This window comes from Cynocephalus volans, chromosome 8 (assembly GCF_027409185.1).
Source record: "Cynocephalus volans isolate mCynVol1 chromosome 8, mCynVol1.pri, whole genome shotgun sequence".
Classification (NCBI taxonomy): domain Eukaryota; kingdom Metazoa; phylum Chordata; class Mammalia; order Dermoptera; family Cynocephalidae; genus Cynocephalus; species Cynocephalus volans.
In genome coordinates, this window is record NC_084467.1 from 6,953,292 (window position 1) to 6,981,154 (window position 27,863).

The 27,863-nt window shown below is 47.5% G+C and overlaps 1 protein-coding gene across 1 annotated transcript; it reads right to left on the minus strand.

Annotated features, from left to right (window-relative positions):
- Positions 1-875: 875 nt before the first annotated feature.
- SLC2A7 (solute carrier family 2 member 7) lies at positions 876-26,412 on the minus strand. Its single transcript, XM_063105695.1, is given in 15 exon segments — positions 876-1,097; positions 1,640-1,767; positions 4,692-4,767; positions 5,386-5,559; positions 8,185-8,295; positions 9,581-9,675; positions 9,678-9,737; positions 9,740-9,766; positions 10,110-10,172; positions 10,175-10,242; positions 18,775-18,918; positions 19,890-20,039; positions 22,993-23,153; positions 24,652-24,750; positions 26,362-26,412. Coding segments are annotated over 15 exon segments (1,629 nt in total).
- Between the last annotated feature and the right edge of the window lie 1,451 nt (positions 26,413-27,863).

Here is a 27,863-nt window from a genome sequence, read left to right on the forward strand (position 1 = left end):
GACAGTGCTTCTGGAGCCCAGAAGGGGAGAGGACCTCCTGCTGCATAGAACAGGGGAGGTTCTAAAGGCACATTCAGGCTCAGTTTTGAGACCGTGTAGGGTCTTGACCATTTGGATGAGGGGCGTATGAACACACCCCAGGACGATAGTCACAGAAGTGTGAAAGGGCAGGGGGTGGGGACAGGAAACCAGTGGTGTGCCTCATCGTCTGGGGCGATAGCTCCCCAAGGATGTCAGCAGAGAAGGGATGTGGTCATGCCAGGATGTAGTGTGCGAATGCTGAAAGGAGCGCAGGGAAGGCACCAACGGGCCCAGCCTGGGGAGGGGATTTACTTGGGACTGTTTTTGTAAAACTGGGAGCAGGTCTTACTCTGTGCTCAGCTGCCCCTGTGTGCAACAGCACAGAGCTGAAAACACTGACAGGGATTAGCTGTGCAATCTACAGCCACAGACTGAGGAGAGGTGGCCACTTTACTGGGAAGGCAATGGAATCCAGCTCCTCTGATTCTCTAACCAACATACCGATTAAAATTCAGGTCCGCATGTCAATCACTGAACTTGGACAGTTTTATTTTTAAGAAGTGCATCCATACATCCTTCGAGTTTTGCTGCCAACGTAGAATCGGAGAACCAAGTCTTAGCAACTGATACTCACCTACCTGCCTGTCCCCCTATGTCACTTATCCCAGTGGTTAGCCTTGGACACTAACCACTTCTCAAGCAAACCAGAGACTAAGCTTCCCAAAGTCTTCCAGTTGCCACTGGGGGCACAAAAGCTTCAGAGCCATTACCCTTCCTGGGGGCCTGGGGCAGGGAGTCCCCTTTTTCACAGAAGGAAGCCTTGAATGTGGGCACCTGGGTGACAAGCAGAGCCATTAAAAGGAAGTTTCCTCGGCAGGCGTAGACGGTACGTGAGGCCCAGCGTCAGTGTTTTCTTCTGTCTTCTCTGGAATCTCCACCTTGTTTCTCTTTGCAAAAATGCAGTTTATCTCCACAAATGTTCTGCCCTTGGTCTGAGGAATCACTATGTAGATGTAGACAGCCGTGAGGAGGCAGATTGCAGCAAAGATGATGAAACTGTAGGCCCAAATGCCCTCCTAGAATAAGAGACGAAGAAAACAAGAGGGGATGGACAAAGACACGGCAGGGACAACCGTGACTGGGGCTTTCGTGAGTCACAAAGAAGTTTCCTGGTGGCCAGTCTGTTTTACTCTGGAGAAGTACAATCGCTGGGTAACTGGAGTCTGCTCTAATATCAAAAAGGAATCCATAGTCTTTTGACTGCATAGGAACTTTATGGCCTGTGGCCCTTAACTGTTGACAACACGGAGTGGGTGCCCATCTTCAGAATCAGGCAGCAGGTGGCGGGTGATCTGCTCCCTGAACGGTGGCTCTAGCTTGCCTTCTATTGACCTCGGGCTTTGCAGACCAGGGCCCCTAAGGAATTAGCCCTTCGGCAAGTGGGAAACTGGTGTATTTAGAGAGTTTGGCTACAGCAACGTCACGGGTATTTATGGAGCCTTGAAACCGCCTGAGAGCCTCCTCCCCACACCTTGTTGAATTAGCTGATGTTCTTCCCAGAGGGGAAGTAGGTATGGGACAGGGAGGAACAGAGAGGCGGAAACGGGCCCTGGCTCACCTGGATGGACGGGAACACGAAGCCCACGATGAAGCTGGAGAGCCAGGGCACTGCCCCGTCCACCATGAACGCGGCCGGCCGGGAGGACTGCAGGAAGATCTCCGTCCTCACCACCGAGGGGACGGGACCTGGAGGGCAGAGAGCCCAGGACGAATGGAGCAGAGAAGGGCACAGAGGGTCCCCAAGGGCTGACGGGACAGGACCTGCCCTAGCCTCAAACCTAGATCCCTCGAGGGCCTCACCCACTTGTATGGGCAGCCCCTGCTGGGACTGGGAACCGGAAAGGAACCCCACCTTTACCCACAAAACTAGGCACCATGAAGGCAGAAGCTGAAAAGGTCCACTTTGCAATATCTGGCGGGGAGCCCAGAATGTAATTTCTATTGCTGTTTCTTCAAGGTCAACGATGCTTGGTGAAGGTTTGTAGACATGAAATGGATGGAAAACTTCCTGAGCAGCACGGGCAGTGAGTCCACGGTGCCTCACAGGCGCTGAGACTTTTCTTAAAGTCCTTCCTCTATGTTGGTGTCGTTTGGAGATTCTGGGACGGTTGATTGGCAGGGCGCAGAGCTCAGTGAGTCCCTGGGCTTGGGCAGCGTCGCCCTCCCGTGGCGGCTCTGGGAAAGGGCAGGCTGCGGGCTCCGCCTTTGCTTGGGTGGAAGTCTCTTTGCCAAGCATTTTTCATTGTCTCCCCCTTGAGGAGCTTGTCTAGAGTATCTAGAGCCATTTTTTCCCTCATCTGCATCTCTCACGAAATTTTACTACTACTGATAGACTCTCAGTTTCTGCCCTGGATGAATATCTGTGGCTTTATACATAAAACGAGTGAGATTCTGCTCCCCCACTCCCTTCCTGCCCTGATAGGTGATAAGGCCCTGATGAAAATGCACAGTCTCAGAGGACCGACCTGGAGAGGAATTCGAAGCCCCAGAATGAAGCCGCCCTTTGACTCAAGGGCAAAAATCCTGCAACCCAGTGAGGAGGGACCCCTTCCTCAGGGCTCTGCTTCCCAAAGGGGGCACCAGTGAGGGAAGTTTGTCTGTCTGGCCTCCCTCCTCTCCACCAGGTCCAGCTGAGCAGTCCTTTAGGACCTGGTTCAAATGTCAGTTCAGTCCACGATCTGACCTTCCATCCTCCAGCACATCTGGTCACCACGTTCTTTGAGCCCAAGGCCTAGGAGTACAGCGGCTTGGTCCAGGTGACACACTGGCAGTGAGGGGCAGCACAGCCTGGAACCCAGGTTTCCTACACCCGCCAGTGCTTCCTCCCAAGGCCTGCCTGCCTCCATGTTTAAGGTGCACCGGGAAGGCTTCCTGTCGAAAATGGCATTTCTTAAATACCCTAGAGGTGACCATGAGTCTCCTTCACAGCACAGGCTCAGCAGGTATTCCATCAATGCATGTTGAACAGATCAATACATTTCTTTTGGCTTATGGACAGTTCTTTTAAACAAAGATTCTGCAGGGAATGTTATTAGAGTCTTTGCAGTCAGAGATGTCTTTTCTCCAGGCATAGGGAACAAGGTTCAATTCTCAGGAAGACACACAGGGGAGGGGAGCCTGGAGTCTCAGAGGCTGCCTGAGAGGTGGGCCCAGGTGAAGCCTTGAAGCTGGAGGTTGTGGGGGGACCAATGACAATCGAGCCTTGGGTGGGCTGTGGGACGCTAAAGCGAGCATGTGGAGCATTTGGACATGAACCGAGGTGCACCCAGGGGCTCTGGCTGGCCCAGGCTCCCTCTCTGCAAAGGCTCGTTGCCTTGTTGGGCACTGCACCCAAGTCTGGGCACCTCTAGGAGCCAGAAAAGAACAATGGGGCACTGGCCTGGCTGTGACACTGGCTGGCACTTAACAAATGATTGTTGAACGAATCCGCGTGAATTGCAATGGCTGTCAAGGAAAAAATAAACTGAGCTGGGCCTTTTTTTACATTTATGTATAAAATAAGATGACACGTCTGTGTGTAACACGTCTGTGTGTAACACGTCTGTGTGTAACACAGCTGGAACGGCTGAGGAAAGCATAGTGATGTTCAGCGTTTCCCCTTCCCATGTGGACTTTGGATTAAGCACAACAGCATGAGGGAACGGAGCAAGAAACACAAAATTCATACACAGTTATAAGTGACAGTCGGGAGTTTGGGGGCCAGCGATCCTACTCTCTCCATTCCTTCCCCGCCACCTTTCCCTTAACCAACCTGCATGGCAGCCGGAAGTGGGATGGCCGGGCAGGAGAGAGGCGTATGCACACCTCACACCCACCTGCACGGCCGCAAGTCCAGTCACTCGCATCGGTCCAAATGGTTGGCTTATCAGAATGTGCGAGGTGACAGGGCAGGAGAGGATCACAGACTCTTGCTCTCTAAAACAGTTCTCATGCCGGCCCCCTTTGTCATAACTAGCAGGTTGCATTCAGTGAGCTTCAGGCCAAGCTGGTGATAACTGGACTGAAGATGCTGGCCACCTGCAGCCCTTTCCTCCACCTGCTCCTGCCTCAGCGTTGCCACCTCTCCTTACTGCGCAAGAGCTGGGTTACTGAGCTCTAGAGGGTAGAGATTTCGTTCTTCCTTCTCTGCCTCCCTACACACTTTTCCCAGCTTCCTCCAAGGTGAATCATTTCCTAAGAACCTGCAGGGCTGGAGCAGCAGGAGGGCTAAGCCCTAGGGGCCAGCTCAGTTTATCCCTTTCTTCCTCTCTCCCTAACAGTACATCGGGCATCTGATTATATCTGAAACATCAGTCTCCACATGTGCATGACTGAGCATGTTTCCTCAAGCTCAGGGCTCTGCTGCCAGAGCAGTTTTTTTGCAGCCAAGGCCCAGATGTAGGCTGGGAATGTGGGTGGGGTCAGAGGCAAGAAGCTTTGTGGCTATGAGCTGGGCCTTCATGATGAGTGGGGTCTGTGTAGGAGCGGGGGATAAGGTGGTTGGAGAGTAGTCGCACCAGGAGCATGGTGAATCAAGGACATTCATTCATTTAACAAATATTTATAGAGCACCTGCTATGTGTCAGACTCAGGAAGGACTGTGGGGGGTGGGGAGGTGGGCAGGTACTCACTGGGCCCAGTGGAATGTCCTGCGATGTAGGTGAAGACACAGATGACACCAAGGTAAGACAGCTCAGGGACCGTGTTCTGTGTGGAGAGGCAGGGCTGTCTGGGCTGAGGGGTCTGGCCTGGGACCACAGATTCTGTGGCCAGAGTCCCATGTGCAGGTGGGTCCAGCTGTGGGTCCCACCTTCCTGCCACAGGAAGGAGCCACAACTGGAATTCTGAGCAACTACACAGGCCGCAGGGGCGAGAACAGAGACTGCTGTCTAACGCCCCGGTCTACAGAGGGCTTCTGCAGACCTTACCCAACTGAGAGCAGTGGAGCAGGACTGCCTGCCTCTACTTATTCTCGTGCCAGGTACCCTTCTCTACGCTTCACAGATACCAGCTCATTTAAGCTTCACAACACCCCTCTGAGTATATTATTGTTTCAGTCCTACCAATGTGGGATCAGAGCAGAGAGAGCCCCGAACGCAGACTGTGAGGACACTCCGTCCCTCAGAAATCAAGTGATGGCCTATGTCATACAACTGACAGGTGATGGAGTTGGGGATCCAGACTCAGTCCACCACTATCTGGAAAGAATCCTTCCAGGAGCCCCAGTACCAGGGGAGCCGGCAGATCTCCATCTCTGCCCCCAAAGCCCGGGGGAACAGTTGACAGAAAACCAGGTTTACCCAAATGAAACAAGGAGCCCCAGACCTGGAAGAGGATCGCGGCGGTCAGCACCAGGCAGGCAGAGTCACAGACGCCGCAGCCGCTCCACGACGCCAGCCTGGAGAGGAGCGCGACTGTGAGGAGCCCCCGGAGCCTGCACAGCCCGCCCTGCTCAGGCGTCCCCGCCCTGCTCAGGTGTCCCCATCTTGCTCCCGCTGCCTGTACGTGGAATGCAGATCCAGGGGGTCTCAGCTTTCTGTACAGCCTCCCCATCGTAATAACCACATTTTCTAGCTTTTTCCCTTGTAGCTTTGAACTCTCAGGGCTTTGCTGAGCCTGGAGGGACTTCCCCTCCCACCGTTACCCGATTCCTAGAAACAGCAAACACCTCGCTGCGCTGCTGGAGTGCACCAAGTATATGCAAACCGACCAGGCTCACACCCTACACACGTCCTCTATAGGACCCTCACACTCTGGGCCACTGTACACATGCCCTACTCACCCCAGGTACCAGACAGCCAGGGACAGCCCCTGTGCCCTGGAACCTGCTGACATGACTCAAACCAGCCAATCTTAAGCCTGCTCTCCCCGCCTCCCCCGTTCCCTTCCATGGAAACCACAGTAAAGGCTCTTGCTCACACCTGCCCCTTGACCCCTCTGCCTCCTGACCAACCCTGGTGCTTCCCCGCGTGGCCCCCATGGCATGGTGTGCCTCCCCCTCTTGGGAACCGTGACTAACAATTTTTTAATAGGAGTTTTCTCCTGATCTGCTGGGCTCACCATTCCCGAATAATAATAAAGCCTGCATTTAAAGATAGCCGCCTCCCGCTCCCTGTGCTCCAACTGACATCGAGGCCATTTGGAACCTGGCCTCACGTCTCCCGTTCACACCCCCCTTCCACGTAGGGACATGCACCCCCCCAGCCAGCTCCTTCTTGAATAGTCCAAGCTTGAGCCGTGCTCCTTCCGACTAGCATTCCTTCCTTTCTTCAACTTCCGATCCCATGTCCTTTTCCACTCCAGCCCTACCGGCCAGCTCAGTGCCCTGCCCAGTCGCTTGACCCCAGATACTCCCGGTCCTCTCAACAACCCCGCGATCAGGGTTATCGCTGCCTTCAGTGAGGGCCAGACGGGAGCAAAATGGCAATCTCAATACTGAAGAAAAAAAGAGAGAGAAGGTCCACCTCGTCATCTAGGCCCGGTGCTCAGATGCCGTTCCTCCGGCGAGAGAGAGAAAGCCCAGCTTTCCGGCTTGCGTTTCTCCAAGTAGGATGATGGGAGAGAAGGTCCCAGGTAGGACCATTTATCCCAGAGGAGGACGGTTCTGGGCATCCTGCCCCAGAGGAATAAAGATGGGAGGGGACAGACGCAAGGGCAGCCAGCAGGACCAAGGGGGTAAGGATTGGGCCTGGGGGTCTGCCTCCTTTTCCCTTAACTCTGTCATCCTCTCCTGCTGTTTTCCTTAACTTCTTTCTCCCTCCTGCCATTTTAAATCCTCTGAGAGCTGATTGAGGTTTAAACCAGCTATGGAGAAAATACAAATAAGTATACGTAACTTTCTTAAAAATGCAAGAAATGGGAGTCAAAATAATCAGAAGTTGGAAATGTTCTGGGGAAAGGAATATCATGTTCGTCTGACCTTGTGAGTAGTGCACCTTTGTTGAGTCACCTCTTTTTATTTATTTTATTTTATTTTTATTTTTATTTTTTTAATTTTTATTTTGTCGATGTACATTGTGGTTGATTATTGTGGCCCTTTACCGAAACCTCCCTCCCTCCTTCCTCCCCTCCCTCCCACCCAACAATGTCCTTTCTGTTTGCTTGTCGTATCAACTTCAAGGAATTGTAGTTGTTATGTCTTCTTCCCCCACCCCGGTTTTTTTTTGTGTGTGTGTGATTTTATTTATTTATTTTTAGCTCCCACCAATAAGTGAGAACATGTGGTATTTCTCTTTCTGTGCCTGACTCGTTTCACTTAATATAATTCTCTCAAGGTCCATCCATGTTGCTGCAAATGGCAGTATTTCATTCGTTTTTATAGCTGAGTAGTATTCCATTGTGTAGATGTACCACATTTTCCGTATCCACTCATCTGATGATGGACATTTGGGCTGGTTCCAACTCTTGGCTATTGTAAAGAGTGCTGCGATGAACATTGGGGAACAGGTATACCTTCGACTTGATGATTTCCATTCCTCTGGGTATATTCCCAACAGTGGGATAGCTGGGTCATACGGCAGATCTATCTGCAATTGTTTGAGGAACCTCCATACCATTTTCCATAGAGGCTGCACCGTTTTACAGTCCCACCAACAATGTATGAGAGTTCCTTTTTCTCCGCAACCTTGCCAGCATTTATCGTTCAGAGTCTTTTGGATTTTAGCCATCACCTCTTTTAACACAGGATATACATCATGCACATGTATTATGTATACGTACATGCACATATTGTGTATATATAATGCAGCATATGTAACAGTGTATATGAGAGTGCTTCAAAAAATTCATGGAAAAACTGAATTATAGATAATACAAATTCTTCTATGAGCTTTTTGAAGATTTGTGTAACATATAAGTGGCTCAGATTTTAGATACTAAGTTCTGAAATAACAGTATTGCACAAACAAAAATTAATCACCCTAACCATTTTTCAAAGGAAGAAACTTGGATTTGAAGGCATTTTGAGTAGCCTGGTCAAGGTCACACAAGTAGGAAGTATGGTGCACATCCCAAAGTCCATGACCCCAGGGCCACCAGCTCTCAGCTGACTCTGTGGGGCTCCTGTTTGTCTAGGGCATCTGCTCCAAGACCCTCCAGCAAAAAGGATGCTTCCAGCTCACTCACCGAGATGACGGTCATCACTATGTTGACCACGCCAGCTCCCACTGTTACATACTGGGAGTCAGTGGCCTCCACGCCAGCGGATGTGTAGACGGTGTCTGCATAGTAGTTGATCTAAAACAAAGACACCGGGTTGTGGACAGACCCAAAGACCCAGAACACTGGCTTAAGCTTCTCAACTCAAGCAACCAAGAGTCCTGAAAGCCTGGGCTGAGGACCCTTGGACAGGAAAGAGGCAGCAGGTGGTGGGAATGAGAGCTATGGCCAGGACAACAGGGATGGAACCTGGCTCTGCACCTCTCTGAGCCTCGGGTTCTGCATCTGCAGTATGGGAGCTGGACCGCATGGCTTCTGAGAGTGCTCTCTCTCTCTCTCTCTGTTATTCCATGAGCTCAGACTCCACAGAATGACTTCTTGTCTCTTATTTTGGGCCAAGCCAACACCAAGTTCAGCTTGTCTTCTGACCCAGCCCCAAGGATGTTGACACAAACAGCACTTCTGAAAAGCACATGTGATTCTCTCCATGTGGTGGCTCCCACCTGGGCTGTCTACTCCTCCCCAAATAACTTGTTAAACATCCATGAATCCTTGAAGATCCAAAGCCACCTCTTCCTGACACTTCCCTTGAATGCCAGCTGGGTTACCCACCCAACCTCCAACATTTCCAGAGTGACCCCCATTTTTTCCAGATCTCTGCCCTTTCCTTCCTTCCGTCAATAGATACCACATTCACAGAAAGTCAAATTTCAAAGAACGTGACAACCGAGTGAGTCCAAGGCAGCCTTGTGGTCCAGGCTGGATCAACTAACAGCCGTCCCCTGGAACCTGCAACTGGGACCAGTAGACTCCGGCTCATGCCCCTGGTCTCTGCAGAGAGGAAAGTGCTACCGCAGGAGACACTCTCTCTTGGAGATGGAGGCAAGAAAACTGTCCTGTAGCAAGAGAAAAATAAAGCAGCCGATGGGGAGAGGTAGAGTTGGGAGACAGAAGGAACTTCCAGGCTGCTCCCTGACACTGTCACCGCTTCGGGCTGTTCCTGGGGCCCTGCCACCCTGCTGGCCCTCATTGGTGGAGCCGTCTGTTTCTGTAAACTGCGTCTGGTTTTGCTCAGGCTGTTTCCAGGGGTGTCTTGCTACGTGCAAACGAAGCAGCCTGAGTGGGGCAGCCGCGCCGGGTCCGCAGCTCCTGTCCCCTCCGACCGGGCTCAGCCCGCCCAGCTGTCCCGCTCACTCCTGCTGGACGCGGAACTGGGCTCCGCACGCAGTGTCGATGCAAACGCTCTGCTTGATGCTTCCGTGCACGTTTGGCGAGTTTGGCTACACTGACACGGCCTCCAAGCCCTCGATCGATCGGGAAGGCTGGAGGGGACAGAGCCCCCGCCCCGCCCCCACCCCGCCACCGCGTTGATCCCGGACAGCTGCTGCCCCGACATGAGCACGACGATGGAGACGAGCTGCCAGCGCAGGGGCTGGAACGCGAACAGGCTGAGCACGACAGGTGACCCTCGGCGCGCTCGGCCACCTCCTGCGCCCGCACGTCCTCCACCTCGGCCTCCGGTCCCCGCGGCCACGCAGCTGCCACAGAGCTGCGGAGAGCGGTGACACCTCACGGCCAGGGGCCCCAGGCTTCAGGAAGACGGGGAATCACTCCCCACCGGCGTGGCCCACCCCCGCCCAGGGGCTCCCCACTGTCGCTCACTGAACCCCAACCAGGTCACCAGCACTGTGGCTGTCACCCTATTGCCGCCACCCGCCTCCACCCCACTCAGGCTTTCAGCTCTCAACCCTGATCCGCCGTCACTCCAACCCTGACAATGTCCCCTGCCGGACCCCACCCCAGAGCAGCCGGGGCCTCCACACAGACCCCGAGGGAGGCAGGAACGTGCAGGGGCAGGAAGCGCTTTGGAAGAGCAGCGGTGACTTCAGTACCTTGACGGGCAGCGGCTTCGTCCCCTTTCTGAATCGGGCTATAGCAGGGGCTCTCGGGGAAGAGGGCAGCGACAGGAGCTGCGGCAGCGCCGGGGCCCCCATGAGTGCCAAGAGAAGGAACCCACACCAGGCGCTCGAGAGCAGACCAGCCGTGGGACCCCTGGGGCTCGAAGTGTCCCTCGCCGGCCTGTCACCACGTCCTGACTCTTCTTAGAAGGTCATTCGCCCGTGGTGGTCCCTCCCTCCAGGATACTGGTAAGTTTAAGCCCGAGGATGCCTCCGTCTGTGAGTCCTTACCTGATGAACCACAGCCCGGCTTGCTGCTAGACTAACCAAAGCCTCACCTAGGAGAGGACTCCTGTGACATGTGCTGGATCAGTCAATCAGGCAGCTGAGCTTCAGGCCATGCAGGCGGCCGCTGACTCAAAGATGGCAAAACACTGAGATGGAACCAATGAAGGTGTCTCTGTAGGTCACTTCCGTTTTCTGTCCATAAATGTGTGACCACATTGCAGTCCTGGTGTTCTTTGAACCTGCTCTGGTTCTGAGGGCTGCCTAATTCTAGAATTGTGCATAAAAGTTGTCAGGCTAGGGCTCAGACCCTTGGAACCCGTTGTGCAGGGTGGGTTGCAAACCCCTCACATGCAGGTCCATGAGCTAGGTGATAGGAAAAAAGATCCTGGGAGCCCTAGGTAAAAATTAATAGGCTTTATTTAGATGCAAGCTCAGGGAGTTAGCAGCAGCCACACTAGTGGCCTCCCGGGGCATCCCCAGAGCACAGTGGATCAGACCGTTTGTCCTTTATACTTAAGTCCAATAACCCAGGACACCTCGGTGTGAATCAGACACTAAGGGACACCAGGGTGCATGTGTGCATATTTACGTTAGACAGGCTAGGTCATGCTCAGCAAGATTCTGAACATCTGAGGGATCCTGACCATTTATATTTCAATTTTCCTTACAAAATGTAATTAAGATCTTTAAATCTGTTGCAATTTTTTCTTTTGATAGTTTTGGCACCTGAACATGGGGGCCCAAAGGACATTGCTGATGACTCCCAAGACCCCTTGAGGGATGTAGGAAAAGCACCGCTGACCCCTTTGGAGGTCCCCCCATCTTTCTCACAGAGCCATGAAAGATGTGGGTGAGTTTTTCTTGGGTTGGACTCTGCTCTTTTTTGCAGTAAGCCCTCATTCTTTTTGGCTTTTGAATCCAGGGTTAGTTTGTGATGTGAGAGAGTGCATAACCTTGGGATGGGTACCAAGGGTTAGTCTGTGCTGTGACAGAGCATATAACCTTAGGGGATTTGTGGTGGCTGACGAGTCACTGGCAAGAGTGTAAGTCACAGCAGGAACAGGGCTGGGTCTGGTATGAAGGGCTCAGGTGTCTGGAAAATCATTGGTTAAGTTGGTCAAGGGGATCTCAGAGCTAAAGCCATAATGCAACTGGTGGGCACGGTTTGGGCACTTAAGAGCTATTAGAGTGACCCATGACCAAGAAATAAAACTACCACGAGAGGATAAGCTGGACATGGAATGAGGTAGTGCCTGCTATTCTCAAGAAAATGTTCATGCAACCAGGTGCACTGTGAAAGCATCATATGACCCAACCCAATGGTGTTTCCAAGAAACAATGTAAAGATGAGATCCTTAATTTTTAAAGAACTGAGTACTCCACCTTCCAGGTATGCCTTCCTTTATATGCGTGTTAGGCCCAGAAGCTGCAAATATTTACGAAAATGGCAAAAATCTTACTAATGATAATTAGAATTATAATGGCCAAAGAATATTCTATATGGATAATATAACACTTTAAGAAATGCATTTAAAAATGAGTGTTCTCAAATTAGGCTTACCCAGGGATGCTTATTAAGATGCAGAGCCTCTAAAAAGATTTTTTTAAAAAATGTTTTTATTGCCTCTTTTAAAAAACTCTTTACAAAAGACAGGTGTAAAACTTAAGTGACTAACTGATGAGAAAAAATTTTTACATTGACTTACAACTTTGCCCCTTTTTTCTAACTTTCTATCCTCTTCTGGCTATTCTGAATTTATTATTTCAAGTTATTTTAAGAAATTTTTTCAAAAAAAGAAACTTGGGCTGGCTAGTTAGCTCAGTTGGTTGGAGCATAGTGTTGCTAATCCTGGGGTACAGGGTTCAATCCCTGCTACCAGCCAGCCACCAAACAGAAAAAAAGAAAAGAAACTGACACTTATAGGGGAAGTCTCCATTTGTGGGGGTTTCCCCCTCTTTGCACCTTAGATCACTGGAGGCTTTTCAGTGAAGAGGGCAAAGACTTAAATCTATACAACAAAGCTCACCTTTGACTATTTTTTCTTAAGGAGACTTCTTACTAATGCCCTTCTTTGCCTCAGCGAGTGGTGGTATTTGGGCTAAACTCTGACTGCAATGAGCAACCTTGCTAATAATTGCTTAGGGCAATAATTAGGCAGGTCAGTCAAGAAAAGAGCAAGGGTCCCCTAACTCCCCTGCTAGGATGGGGAAAGTGATCAGGGGGTGAAGAAAATGTCCTTAGAGGAGATGGTTTTGGGGAAAGAGAAATGAACCCTTGGAAGAATAGATGATGGCTTGTGATGGGGTCTGTCTGTCTGTCTGTGGTGGACTTCAGGCCTCCTCTCTTCAGAAGATTGACAACAATCGAGTTCCTTTTGTAGGATCCTTCTTTACGCAGATGGGGGGAACTCAGAAAGCTTTTGTATTTTGTTGTTTTTCGAATGCTTTCAACTCAAAGTAATCAGTATACCAATATTCATATTATAGGGTGGTATTTCCTGAAATGGCTAGCTTAGTTTTATGAGCAATTCAAGTGTAAGAGAAGAACAAGTAAATTAGGTGAGGGTAAATGGGATAAAAGTTTATAAATGAACTTGTAGTAGTTTTAAAAATCCATTTTCAGAAACTTGAAATTAATATAATAAATCTAGAAATTAGCAAGGGATAAAGCTCTGTATGTGAGGAAAGAAAGACATGTTTCTGGTAAGTAAAGCTATCAGGTGTGGCAGATGGATTTTGCTAAAGGAAAAAAGGGTAATTTTGTCCTAAAGTGGAATGACTGGTTGTTCAAAAATCAGAAAAGGAAAAGTATAGGGGGAAAAAATTAAGGGCTATAAGAAAGTTGTAGAAGGTTTGAAGAAGGTGAATCTTGTGAAAGAAATTTTGTGTGTGATCAAGCTGGCTGACATTTGAAGAGATCTATTTGTAAGTTTTACTAAAAATTGAGTACTGATATCAAAACTACACTGATGCTAAACTAGAATTTGGTCCCCTGTGTTAAGGTTTTCCTAGAATTTGTTGTGCTTTTAACAGGGTTTTTCTTTACCTTGTAGGTAATTGGCCTGGGAAACAAAGATTCTGTGTTTCATCAAGATAATTTCTTGTGCTTCGTGTTGTCTTTATTAGGTCTTTGATTATTTAAGAAAATCAAGTCCTGTCTATTAAAGAGCTAAGATTTTTTCTACAACTATATCACTTTCTGTATTTGACTTTGAAGACTTTAATGATCATTTTCATTAAATGAATAACTATTTTTCACAATGACCTGTGACCCTATTTTGATCAAGGATTTTAAACCTTTGACACTTTTTGACAAACTTCCCAAAATCAAATTATAAATTAAGTCTTTTTGACCTTGAACTAATTTTGGGACATTCCAGAATGGCCCCTGGATGTCTTAAAGATGCATATTAAATTAATTGGGCTTACTTAATATATTAAATTATACGTGGAACATCATAAAATAATAAATAATGCTAAACCTTCTTTAAGTTATATTTATGGTCATGTCGACATTACTATTCCAAAACTTGTACGAGATTCCTAGAAATCTAATATGTTAGCAGTTATTTTGGTTATTCTGTGAAAATGTTGCATGTAACAGAAATAACCAAGTTTCCTTGTCAATTGTGTCATCATTGTAGTGAGCGGTCATCAGATCTTTAAGTACGACTCTTCTGAGTCTTGTCATTCACAGATGGTTGTTTACTCTGGTACTTTCCTGAGCAACTGTAAGCCTGAAGTGTTTCATCTTTAAGGAGTTTCATAGGAAGAATTCTGACAAGTACAGATTTCTAATAACTGTAAGATTTTATAATTCCCAGAACTCTAATAATAAACTGATTTGGCTTATAAAACTGCTAACCCAACTTCCAGCAGAACAAAAATTAATTGAATACCAAGGAAATGCCTTGGCAAATTTTCATGCTAAATCAGCCAATACCGAAATTAAGACATGCAATTTAAATGAACTCCATAAGAATGATCCAAGTCAAATTACCAATGTTAGCCTGTTTAATAAACAGAGCTATGCACCTGAATTGGAAAAACAAAGTTGGTATTTAAGAGGATATAAATCCAATGTTAAGCATGGACTCATGGACAGCCTGGATAGCCACCTGTTACTCCCTGAGTCCTTAAAGTTATGTTATTAAAAATTCTGTACTGCATAACTCCTCATGGAGTAGACAAAATGGTACACATTGTTTTTAGAAATTGGTATGGCAACTTCTTAAATTGCAAAAATCGTTTATAGGGCCGGTCTGTGGCTCACTTGGGAGAGTGTGGTGCTGATAACACCAAGGCCACGGGTTCAGATCCCTATACAGGGATGACTGGTTCGCTCACTTGGGAGAGCGTGGTGCTGACAACACCAAGTCAAGGGTTCAGATCCCCTTACCGGTCATCTTTAAAAAAAAAAATCGTTTATAATCAATGTTTGGTTTGTCAAATCCATAATCCTAGGAAGACAATCAGAACCTCAGGTCATACATTTCTGCCACCTGATGGACCATTTGAACATTTACAGATGGACTTTTACTTCTTCCATCTCCACCCTCAATGGGGTGTCTGTATGTTCTCATAACAGTGTGCATGTGTCCTGGGTGGGTAGGACCTTTCCCATGTAGGAAAGCTGATGCTATGATGGTAGCCAATAAGTCATTAGAAAATATATTTCCTTTATGGGGTGTCCCTGGAGAAATCTTTAGTGCCAGAGGAACTTATTTGATTGGGCAAATTATAAGGGAGCTAACTAAGGTATTACAAATATAATACCCGGCCAGCCACCAAAGAAATAAATTTTAAAAAAACAAGAAAAACAACACAATGGCATTACCATTGTCCCTGTCACCTTTGGTGTCCTGAAAAGGTCAAAGGGACAAATGGCATTTTAAAACTGAAATTGGCAAAGTTAACGGAATCAACTGGATTGCCTTGGCCAAAGGCACCATGATTAGCTTTAACCGCAATCAGATCCCCTCCCTCTAGGAAAGACAGACTGACCCCTTATGAGATAGGTACTGGAAGGCCTGTCCTCATCTCTACTGTGACTAAATACTGCAAGGCTTGACTACCTGATGCCCAAATGTATTTTTGCAGGTAAAAGTTTTTCATGATCCACTGACTGGGTATGATCAAATCCCCCACAAATTAGAACCTGGAGACTGGGGCTTCTGGAAATGACATTAGGGAAAGACTGCTCTGGAACCCTTTTGAAAGGGGCCATATCAAGTTGTTCTCGTCACCCACCCTACAGTAAAGCTTCATGGCTTTGGGTCCACATCTCACAACTTAAAGTGGCCCTTTAGACTCTGAGAACTGCCCTCCTGTTGCAGACGTTAAGGTAAAGCTGACTATGGAAGTTTTTACTCACAAGCAGATGACATCTTAGACATAGACGACTTTCCCAGAATCATGGATCAAGACTTCTCTGCCATCGTGAAAACCCTATCTTTTTTCCTCTTTTTCCTATTTCTTGCCATTCTAATCCTTTTCCCTTTCCTTGCAGGAAAATTTATAGGACCATGATCCGTGGATGTCTTTAGCAAAGGTTTACGCCCTGATAAGAAACCAGAGCAATTGCTGGGTACGTGGGCTAATGCAAAATTCCTTTCCGTGGGCGTCCAGGTTACTATGACTCATCAGGCTAGCAGCAGAAATAAATACCTCTTTAAATCAGGCTGCTTGACAGTGAACTGTACACCTTTTTTTTTTTCTTTTTAAAAATAAAAACATAATTGTTCAGCATTGAATATCAACAGCCGCGCGCAATACGTGATGCTCAAACCAGGATAATTAGTACATCCAACATTACACAATGTAATCATTTTTTGTGGCCCTTTACCACTTTCTCACTAACCCTACCTCTCCCTTTCCCACCTCTGGTGGCCTCAGTTCTGTTCTCTCCTTTAGAAAGTTCCGTGAAGTATTACGATTGTTGTATCTTTCTTTTCTTTCTTCTTTTATTTGTTTATTTTTTTAGCTTCTACTTAGGAGTGAGGACAGGTGGTATTTCTTTCTGTGCCTGGCTAATTTCACTTCACATAATTTTCTCTAAGTTCATCCATGGTGCTGAGAATGGCAGAATTTCATTCTTTTTTGTGGCAGAGTAGTACTCCATGGTGTAGATGCACCACCCTTTTCTTATGCAACCACCCATCAATGAACACTTAGTTTGAACTATACTCCTTAATTGCCACCAGCCCCCAAACAAAGACTATGACCATCTGGACTTGAACACTATTAAATACCGTTCAACGCTATTAAACTGTCTGTATTGCCTGAGCTTTGGTTTGTTTGATTTAGATTGGTTTAGTTCACGGAAGCTTTTGTTAAGGAGTACACTTGGGTCTTTTGGTGTTATTCTCCTGATAGTCACCATGATAGTCCCTCTGGTGTGCTAGATGCTCTCAAAGTCTTAAGTGTCTACATACAGACATCTGCTGAATAGTAAATGCTCTCACTGGCTGGAATGACAAAAACTTCAAGAAATGCATAATAACAGGACACTGTAACCTATGAATGATATTTTTGCTGAGTCCAAAAATTCAAGATGTTGACTGAGAGTAGCACTGATGACCTAAGTTTTGGTGAGAGTGTAACTAAAAGGAAAGAATCATTAAATTAAGTTTAATCCTGAGGATGCCTTTATACTTGAGTCCTTACGTGCCGAAGTGCAACCCGGCTTGCTACGTAGGCTAACTAAAGCCTCACTTAGGAGAATACTCCGGTAGCAAGTGGCTGAGTCAGTCAATCAGAACAGCTGAGCTTCAGCCAATCGCGGGCGGCCGCTGACTCAAAGATGGCAAAACACTGAGATGTAGCCACCTAAGCTGTCTGTGTAACTCACTTCTGGTTTTTGTCCATAAATGTGGTCTGACCACATTGCAGTCCCAGAGTTTTCTGAATCCGTTACGGTTCTGACGGCTGCCCAATTCTAGAGTCATGAATAGACCTTTAAACTAAATTTGTTGTAGTTTTGCCTTTGGCACAATCAAGGACTGTGGGGACCTAGTTCTTGCCAAGATGCAGCTCTACGTTAAAAATGGAGAAAATTGTAATTGAAAAAATGTGTGATTAATTATTTTGCAGGAGATGCATTGATTTTCTTAGGAATAGGATATGATTTAAAATTTGAGCCTCTGAGAATGGGAAGCCACATCTTGTTCGTAATTTTATGGCTGGAAATGGCACAATCTCTAGCTCACTAGAGGCTGGGGGTGGGCAGGGGTAGGGATGCAGGGCTGCGCCTGTGTGAGCTCCCTCCGGAAGGCCTGGGTTACAGAGGCGCTACTGAGATGCGATTAAGGGAACAGGGTCCGCACCCACCACTCCCACCCCTGCTAGATAGGATGTGAATCGGACCAGTTACTTAACCTCTCTGAAACTCAGCTTTCTCGTGAGAGTATGATAACACCAAGAATACTGATAATAAAGTACTAGATAAGAGTGGTGAGGGGTGACAGAGATACCACACGCTGTGCATCAGTCCAGCCAGGCGTCCGTTCAGATCCCCTCCCGCTGACGCCTCTCTAGTTAGTGCTGAATGTTCAATGACACTGGGGCTGTTTGGGAATCATTATCACTAGTGATTATTCATAGAGCACCCACAGGTGCTGAGTCTCTGAGTCTCTGATGCTCTTCAAGGCACTGCGGAGAATACAAAGACATAGATCCACCCTTTAAGAAAGGTGTGAGGACTTGGGTCATCTGAAATGTCTATGAAAAAACCCCACTGTGTTCACAGGGGCCTTTAATGCTGGCCTGTCTTCAGATCACATTTGCTGGTCCTCTCTCTTTGCCACCACCCTCCATGGCTGTTTCACACCTTCTCCTCTCTCCTAAACCTCCACCACGCTCAGGCAATGACCTTGCCTCCTATTTCACTGAGAAAACAGAAGCCGCCAGAAGGAAACATCTTTGGGTGCCACATCCGTCACCTAACAGCAATGGTGGGTGCATACCTGCCACCCCCGCACCCATTGCACCCTGCTGAACTGTCCCCATAGCAGCCAAATATGCTGGGATTTTTCCCGGCTTGAAAAACCTCTTCTGTTGACCCCACTTCCCCATCCAGCTACCACCCAACTTCTCTCCTTTTCCATACAGCAAAACTCCTAAGAGTGTCTACTCTGCTTGTCTCCAACTTCTCTCCTCTTATTCCCAAGCACGCTTCATTCCCATCACTTGCCAAAACGGCCCTTGGTAAGGTCACCTGTATCTACCAAGCTGCACATTGCCCAACCCAAGGTCACCCCTGAGACATCATCTGACTTGGTCCATCAGTAACATAGGCATGGCTGAGCGCATGGTTGGATTCAGCCTGCCCGCGGCTCCATCTCTTTCCCCTCTGGCCTTTGTCTGCTGCTGCTTACCTGTAGGGTGGCCCAGGACAGCCTGGAGGCTGAAGATCTGTGCTAGAAAGACTCCAAAGATGACGAAAACCTCAGTCATTGGTGCTAATGTGCCCCTTAGGTTCTTGGGAGCCATTTCTCCCAGGTACATGGGAAGAGCACTGCAGGAGATGCCCGGATAGCAAAAAGCAAAACTTAGTGAAGAGTAGCACTGGCCTCCCGTGAAACGAGAGCCTGAGATTTAATTTGGCTCCATCTCATAATCCCTGAGCCGCTCCGTGGTGTCACCCCCTATGTGGAGTTGGAAATAGGCCAATCTTGACTGTTTAGTTTGAACTTACAAGAAAATCCCTCCAGAATCCTCATTGCCCCCATGAAGATATCACCAAGGCTTGGGGATACCCTTTCCTTCCTATCTGCTGGGCTCAGCCACTTGCTACAGAGAAGAGTCTGGCCTGTCTCTGAACGATGGGACTTAAAGATAACTCTTTTGCTTTAATTTAACTTCTGGTTTTTCTAAAGCACAGATCACTTGTGTAACTTTTTCCTTTTTTAGTAGGAGAAACCACTATTGTTACGAAACCTTCCTCGCCTGCTGACTGAGAAACCAAATTCTGTATTCCTTTTGCTTGAAGCCCCTTATCCTCAGCTTAAACTATACATCCTACTTGGAAGAAACCTTATAAAATATTATAGGTTATTTATACCTCAAAGTAAAAGTGTATTTCTTTTTAAAATTTTTTTCCACTGGTAAGGGGATCGCCACCCTCGGCACGGTGTGGTCCGCACCACACTCAGCCAGTGAGCGCACCGGCCATCCCTACATAGGATCCGAACCCGCGGCCTCAGCGCTACCAGCGCCGCACTCTCCTGAGTGAGCCATGGGGCCGGCCCGTAAAAGTGTATCTCTAAAGATCCTTCCCTGATAGACGATTTTGTTAAAAGGAAGGGACTAGAAAACATGAGGTTTGCAAGGGCTTGGGAGTGGAGACAGGAGGATGCCCTGAAAGAAAAAAGAGGCAGATGGGGCCAGCAAGATGTTTCATCCACCCTCGCCTTTCACCTTGACCAATGGTGCTGGGCACATCTGTCTCAGAGACCCTTCCCCTGACAGGTGAGCCTGAGCCTGGGCCTGAGGCTTCAGCTGTCACCCCAGATACCTGCACAGACTCCCAGCACCACTCGAGAAAAGATGATCAGCTCAAAAGCCTGGGCCACTTTGCTGACTCCCATCAGGACGGAGGGGACAATGGTGAAGACGTTGATCAGCAGAGTTCCCTTTCTGCAGCAACAGCAGAGAACAGAGGGCAGGGGGACAGGAAGGGCAGAGGCTCTCCTGATACCAACTCATAATCTCCAGGCTGGTCATGACAGAGGTGCTGGGAATGTGCCTGAAAAGGGTGATGGATGGAGCTGTGTACGGAATTGTGTCCCCCAAATTAATATGTTGAAGCCCTCACTCCCAATGTAATGATATAAGGAGTTGGAACCTCTGAGAGCTGAATAGGTCACGAGGTAGGAGCCCTCGTGTTGGGATTAGTGCCTTTATAAAGAGATATGCAAGAGATCTCTCTCTTTCTCTTCCACGTGAGGACACAGCCAGAAGACTGTCTGCAAGCCAGGGAGAGAGCCCTCGCCAGAGCCTGGATTCGCTGGCAAATTGATTTTGGACTCCATGACTCTGAGAAATAGATATCTCTTGCTTAAGCCACCCAGTCTATGGTATTTTGTTATAGCAGCCTGAGCTAAGACAGATAAGAAGAGTCAGCAGAAGTCCCAGGAAGAAAGATTTGGGGTTAGCGGGGGTGGGGTAGAGTAGGGGAGTGTATTGGTCTGTTTTATGTTGCTGATAACAAAGAAGAAGGCGCTTACCAGACATGCCCCCTGGGCCTCGGACTTCTCAGCTTCTAAAACTGTAAGAAATAAATTGTGTTTTTTTATGAATTACCCAATTTCAGGTATTCTGTGATCAGCAACAGAAAATGGACTAATACAAAAAATTGATACTCAAGGGGTTTTGCTTATAACAAATTCCTGAAAATGTGGAAGCAGCTTTGGAACTGGGTGATGGGCAGAAGCTGAAAGAATGTGGAGAATCAGGCTGTATAAAGCCTAGATTCCAATGAGGGTTTAGAAGATAAGAGTACTAGGGAAAGCTTGAAACTGCTTAGAGATTGGTTAAGTGGTGGTGACCAGAATGTTGATAGAAATATGGATAGTAAAGGCCACTCTGAGGATGTCTCAGATGAAATTGAAAGAGGAGTTTATTGAAAATTGGAGCAAATGTCACCCTTGTTATGAACTGGCAAAGAACCTAGCTGGATTGTGGCCATGCTGTAGGGCTTTATGGAATACAGAACTTAAGAGGGATGAACTAGGATATTTGTTGGAAGAAATTTCTAAGCAACAGATCATTTAGGCAGCGGTGTGGCTACTTCTAACAGCTTGTGCTGAATTATGGCAGGAGAGGCATGATGTAAAGCCAAAATGTACAATTAAAAGGGAAGCAGAGGGTAACAAATTGGGACACTCTCAGCCTGACCATGTAAAAAGAAAAAAAGCGTGTTCAGGAGAGAAAACCAAGGGTGTAACCCAGCAACTGTCTGCTAGAAGAGGGAAAGGATCAGGAAGAGAATGGAAGAAAGACCTTGAAGGTATTTCAGACATCTTAGAGGCTGCCCCTCCCTTCACAGGCCCAGAGTTTCTGGAAACTGGCTTAAGGTGCTCTCCAGAGGCTCAGTGCCCGAAGCCACATTGCGATGCTGCTCACTGCTCTAGCCGTGTCTAAATCGTCCCCAGGTGCTGCTGGACCTGCTGCCTCAGAAGATACCAGCTGGAAGCCTTGGTGGCATCCATTAAGTCTGCAGGCTCACAGAATGCCAGAGCTGTGGAGGCATAGCAGCCTCCACTCAGATTTCAAAGGATGTATGGAAAGGCTTGAGGGCCCAGGAAGAGATCTGTTGCAGAGGGCAGATTCACTGCAGAGAGCCTCCCCTGAGCAAAGCGGAGTGGAAATGTGAGGTCAGAGTTGGACTAGGGATCTCTGGGATCCCTTCCAAGGCTGAAAAAACTACAAGTTCTAAAGGGGACTTCACTGGACAAGGCTGGCTCCACCACACCTCCTGGACTGAGGCTCCTCGTCTGCAAAATGAGGGTGGTGATAAGACAGTCTTTGAGGTTCCTTCACCCCCAAACTTCTGTGATGGTGGGGTTCAGACCAGGAGATGGACAACAAGCCTGGGCTTCTAGAATAGTCTAATCACTCTTGATACAACTGAGAACAGCACATGCTGAATTGCAAAAAAGCCTGAATTATGGCATAACCACAATACATTGAAATTTTTCATTCAAGTGCATGAAGTATGGCAAATTAATTGTTAATCGAGTATTTACAAGAGGTCCCATGGATCTGCATTAATAAATAGGTCATTAATTTTCAACTGGCAAACTTTTATTTTATGCATAAAAACTGAATTGCTGAGTTTCCTTAAAAATTAGTTTTCATTAGAAGGCTTTCTACTCACTTCTACAAACTACCTAACTTGGCACATCGAGTCCAAGTGTAAACTGTGAATTCCAAATGAGTGGGGTCTGACCAACAGAATGCCACCACGCCTCGCCCTGAGACCTTGGCTCACCCTTTTCCTTCCTGGGAACCTTGACTTGTGCATCCTTCCCCATGTGTGGAGTCAGGTCTTTGCAGCACCTGGGCTTAGGCTGGAAGATTAGCAAATTCACATGAGCCAAGCAAAGTGCAAAGACCCATTCTTCATTTGTAAGCAAGACAGTGGCACGTGGAGTGACTAGTGTGAACCCCAGACCTCAGAGCAGCAGACTCTGACGAGGCTGTTCAGGGAGAGGCTGAAGCTGTCAGAACTTGGAGCATGGGTCGCCTGACCCCGGGATGAAACCCAGTCAACAAGCGTTTACCGAACACTTGCAAGAAGTGCCTACAGGGCGCTAAGCTGAACACCGTCAGGAACTTTGATCTCAAAGTCTGCACCACCTCTGAGGTAGGATGGAAGGGAATGCTTTTCCTATGCAGCTGACTAGGAAAGAAATCCCAGAGAAATTCAGGGACTAGCTTTACGGTCGTGATGTCTGTGGCAAAGTGGAGACTAGATTCAGATCTCTCGATTTTGGGACTCACACCATCTCCCATCATGTGCACAATTGCCAAGACACAGTGTGGTTTACTAATGTGAACTTTAAGTGAGAGAAGTACACCTGTTTACCTGCCACACTTATAAACCAGCAGGCCAACAACCAATGACCCCAACAAGCTGCCCAGAGGAAACATGGATACGGTGTAAGACCACAGAAGCAGCATGACCTTCTCATCCATGAATGTTCCGTGTCACTCAAAATAGGTTTTGTTATAAAATGACTTCAAGACCTGGAAAACAATGCCCCGGTCACAGCCAAGAATATTGTGCAATTCATAACAAATGATGACATAAGCGTTCTCAGTCACCACCTGTCATTGCACAGAATGATGTTACTGCCAGTACCCCTAGGACACAATTGAAAATTTTCATTCTCTGCTGTTACCTGAAAATAAAAAACCTACTGTATGATGGATTGAGATTAGGAACCAGATTGCACACAAAATAATGGTTAGAAATTTACTGTTAAAAAAATCACTTTTTAAAGCTTTACTCTTCCAGAGGCAACAAAGGAAATATGCTTACTAATTGTGTGACTTTGGGCAAATTATATAACTTCTGTAAGCCTTAATTTCTTCATCAGTTATGGAAATAATACATATCTCAGAGAGAATTTGTGAGCATTTAATGGGATAAGTGATGGTACGTTGTTTAACTCAGAATAGATATTCCATCAATGGTAATAAATATACTAATATATGTACATATATGGAATGCACACATATTTAATGTATACATACACATATATGTATGTGTACATCTTAATATATGTATATAAGTATATGAATATGTGCCCCGAGAAACTACAGCAGTACCTCCTATAAAGCAGTAGCTATAAATTAATGACCTTGATTTTAAAAAATACAGCAGAACTCACATCCCCAAATGAATGGTAACTCTACCTGCAACACCTGAGATATGGGTCCTGTCCCTTCTGCCCCTTCAGGGATGTCCTGCCTGCTATTGTCCTGTCTGTCCTGCATGATTGTCCTTTCCCTGTCTGTGCATCCTTCCTATCAGAACACAAACATGCCTCCACCCTATAAAAACCTAACTTGACCCCCTGATCTGCCTGCACTAAGCTTCATTTTTGGCTTTCCTGTACAGCAAAACTGCTTCATGAAGTCTTGGCCATTTCTGCCTTTTCCACCCATTCTCCCATGAACTCACTCCAGTCAAGCTTTTGTCTCCAGACGTCACCTCGGCTGCCCTTGTCAAGGTCATTATGCCCTCCAGAAGGTCAAATCCGTGGTCAGTTCTCAGTCCTCATCTGGACTCATCAGCTCAGGCTGTCCCTTCTCTCTTGACTCACATTCTTTACTAGACCTTGGGGACGTTCTGATTTCAGGTTCTCCCCCACCTGACAAGAGTCTCTCGTCTTTTTCTTTGGCTTTCCCTCATCCCAATCTCAAGTCCTAAATGCTACAGGGTCCATCCTTAACCTCATTCTCTTTGCCATGTACAGGTGCCTTCCCAGGGTGAGGGCAGTGGGGCTGAGGCCAAAAGAGACTGAGCAGGGATTCCAGGTCTCCCCAGTGTCCAATGTGCCTGGAAAGGGTGACATTCCTAGAAGAAATACCTCTAGTCATCCCCAGTCTCCAGAGCTGGGCATCCAGTTGAGTACTAGGGGAAGATGGTGCCTTCTAAAGGTAAGATGGTGACCTCTGCAGAGGATGATGGCAGCTGCCCTCCACCCCTCGGGCCCTGCTGGGCTGCCCACTGACCCACCTTGTGTGGCGTGTTGACCACAGCGATGTTGTAGCCATACTGGAAGGCCGAGCCAAAGGCTGCGCTGAGTGTTGCCAGCACCAGTGTGGGCTGAAGCTGCTGTGGGAGATGAGGGCCAAGGTCAGGGACACTATGGGGTTAGTCGTTGGTCCTTGGGACCTCCAGAAGTGGCCTCCACTTCCCTACACCTTGGACCAGAAGTAGGAGTTAGGGGAGCCCAGATTGTGTCCAGGGAAGGAGGAGGAGTTGGCTGGTTGGAGAAGGCAGCCCAAGGCCAGGGTCCCTCAAGGACCTGAGGCTTCTGGGGGCGTGGATGACATCATTTCCTGTTCCTGTGCATGCATTCATACCCCCCCATGGAAGACATATTTGAGCACATCCATTGTGCCTGGCCCTGTTCCATGCCAGAGATGAAATATGAAGTAGGGGATGCTTCAGGGGACAGGCCCAGCTCGTGAAGCTTACTTTCTAGTGAGAGGACAAAATGACAAATACCACAATTCCAAACAGTGATAATGCTATGAGGACAGAAAAATTGGGTGCTGATGGATGGGACAGAAACCAATGGGGGACGAGGGGTCATTTTCTGTTGGGTGCATAGAGAAGACGTCTCTGAAAAGGTGCCCTTTGAGATGAGACCTGAGAGCGTGAGATGGGACAGCCATGCTAGTATCTGGGGAAAGAACATTCCAGACAGAGGGAGCCACAGACAGAGGCCCTGGAGGACACACCAGCTTACCTTTGGCTCCAGAACAGACACTTAGGAAAACCAAGTGCAGTGGACCGAATTAAGTCAGTGAGGCTTAATCCCCACCGTGACTGTTGAGGGAGGGGAACCCTATTGTGGTCACTGAAAGGTGGGCCTTGAAGAAGTGATTGGATTGCAGGACCGTGCAATAGTGAATGGATGAAAAATGGTGGTCGGGGCGTGGTTCTGAGGCTTTGAGAGGAGAGCGTGTGAGAGTCTCTCTCTTCTGCTCTGCCACTCTGCCATGTGGACACCCTGCGTGGCTGTGGAATCACCTCACCAGATGTGTTCCCTGGACTGTGGACTTCCCAGCCTCTGAAACTGTAAGCAATAAACATTGTTTCTTTATAAATTACCCAGTTTCAAGTATTATGTTATAAGCAACAGAAACTCATATGCCAAGGCAGCCCCTGAGCTCATGGTATCGAGTTTCCATGGCTACCACAACACCCAGGGCAGCTCAGAGGGGAACTGGCCCGAGGGCCAAAGTCTGAAGAGGGTGTGGCAGAACTGGGGCGGGGTCTGTGCCTGCTCCCCAGAGCTCCGAGAAACCAGTTGGCCCAGAGCCAGAGCCTAAGACCACCCCCTCTCCTCTGCCTGCCTGTTCCCTGCACACCCAGTACCAGCCAGACCGAGGAGGGCAGGATTTAGGCATCCTGTAGAGGCCACATCTCCTTTGCCCTTAAGGATAGGGGAACAAGAGGGAGGTGGGCGGTGGAGGGGGGTGGTATGTAGTCCAGTCTCCCAGTGCTCACTAGAGCTGGACCCGACACTGACATGCTCATGTCTGAGCTGCGGAGTTTGGGGATAGCTGCTTCTCCATTCTGCTTTCCCAGGGCTGGTGAACCCCCAGGAAAGGTGACCCCCTCCTTGCTAGAAGTGGTTCTGGGGCCTTCACCTCCCTCTACAGGTCCCCACACCTGGGACAGGGACAGTGACAGTTTTCTGGACTGGGTACTTACCCCCTCCTGGGGTGGGGTGGACAGAGGGATTTTTGCCTCTTTGTTCTCCATCCTTGTTCGGGTGGGAGAACAGGTGTGCCCTACTTCCCAAGTGACACTGAGACCTGCTCTGCGATGGCCACCTGCAGGACTTGCTGTCTGTGCCCTGAGCCTGCCTGGCCTTAAGACCCTTTTGCCCTTTGGACCCTGTCAATTCTTTCCAGGAGCGAATTCTCCTTGGATACATTGATAAGATATGCATTGGTGGTTTGCCAGCACACAATCATGCACAGCATGAATTTCTTCTTTGTATCCGTCAAGCCCAGACCAGAAGCTGCCCAGTTGCACCAAGGAGGGAAAAAACATTGTCTGACATTGGTCCCCAGAAATGAGGAGTTTTGGAAGCCAAGTCAGGCTGTGGCCTGGATCTAGGTTGCTTCTCCGTGTTATTTCTCCACATACGATTCCTGTTCTACATTTAGACTAATTGGCCATTTTGGGGAAAGAGCAAACTAAACACTTTTAAAGAAATGCATTTTTATCGTATCTAGTTAACTTAGTAGTGTGAAATAAGTTCATAAAATCTTGAATAAAGGTGCTCATTTCAGAATCATCTCTACTAGCATTAAAAAATTTAAAAACTGGGAATGACTTAATAAATTATAGCAAGTTAACTGATGCCCAGCTGCTGTTTCAAAAAATAATTATGAAAATTATGTAGGAACATGGAAACTTTAACACGTTTTCCATTAACATGAACTTTATGTGAAATGACCAGAGCAGAATACTGTGGAGTGCACTAACATTAATAAAGCAAATGTATTTCACAGGGCCTAGCTTCCAAAGCCCTGTAGTTTCAGGTAGAACCTAACTTTTTAAAATTACATATGGAAATGTTAAGCTTGCAAAAGACAGGAAACTTTCCCCAAGCTAAAGTATCTGTTGTAGATAAAGAATTGTAACACACAAAATTGCTGGCTCAAGGACAGATGTCCTTGGCTAACCTACTGATTAATATGTTAAGAAAGTTGCTTGATTGTTGTGTAAAAATACTAAGGAAATTGCTGTAGGAAAAGACAGTGTTTGCTAAGAACAAGCTTTTGTTGGTGGATCGACTTAACCTTTTACAAATTGCACTATGGAACGTCACTTTGTTTATTTCACTGATATTACTAGTTTCCATTTGTTAAAACTATACTTAGCCATAATTCTGCCCATAACCTTGTGTTCTTTGTAATGATTAAATCAACTGAATTTTCTTGTTAAACTTCCTTGTCTTTACAATAAAAAGGAGAAGCTAACTTTGAATCGCAGCTGTCACATTCAGCTTTCTCCTCCTGATGGGGAAATTACTGAAGTGCAGTCCTTTTGGGCCTCTCAATGCATACATAATACTTTGAGTAATCTTGTGATTCTTTTTTACATCTCTGTTACACAGGGGGAAATGTAACAGAATATACTAGTGCATGTGGATAAAACTGTGTTTGCCCAAGGACAGTAGTGTGCAGGACACCCCAGGAATA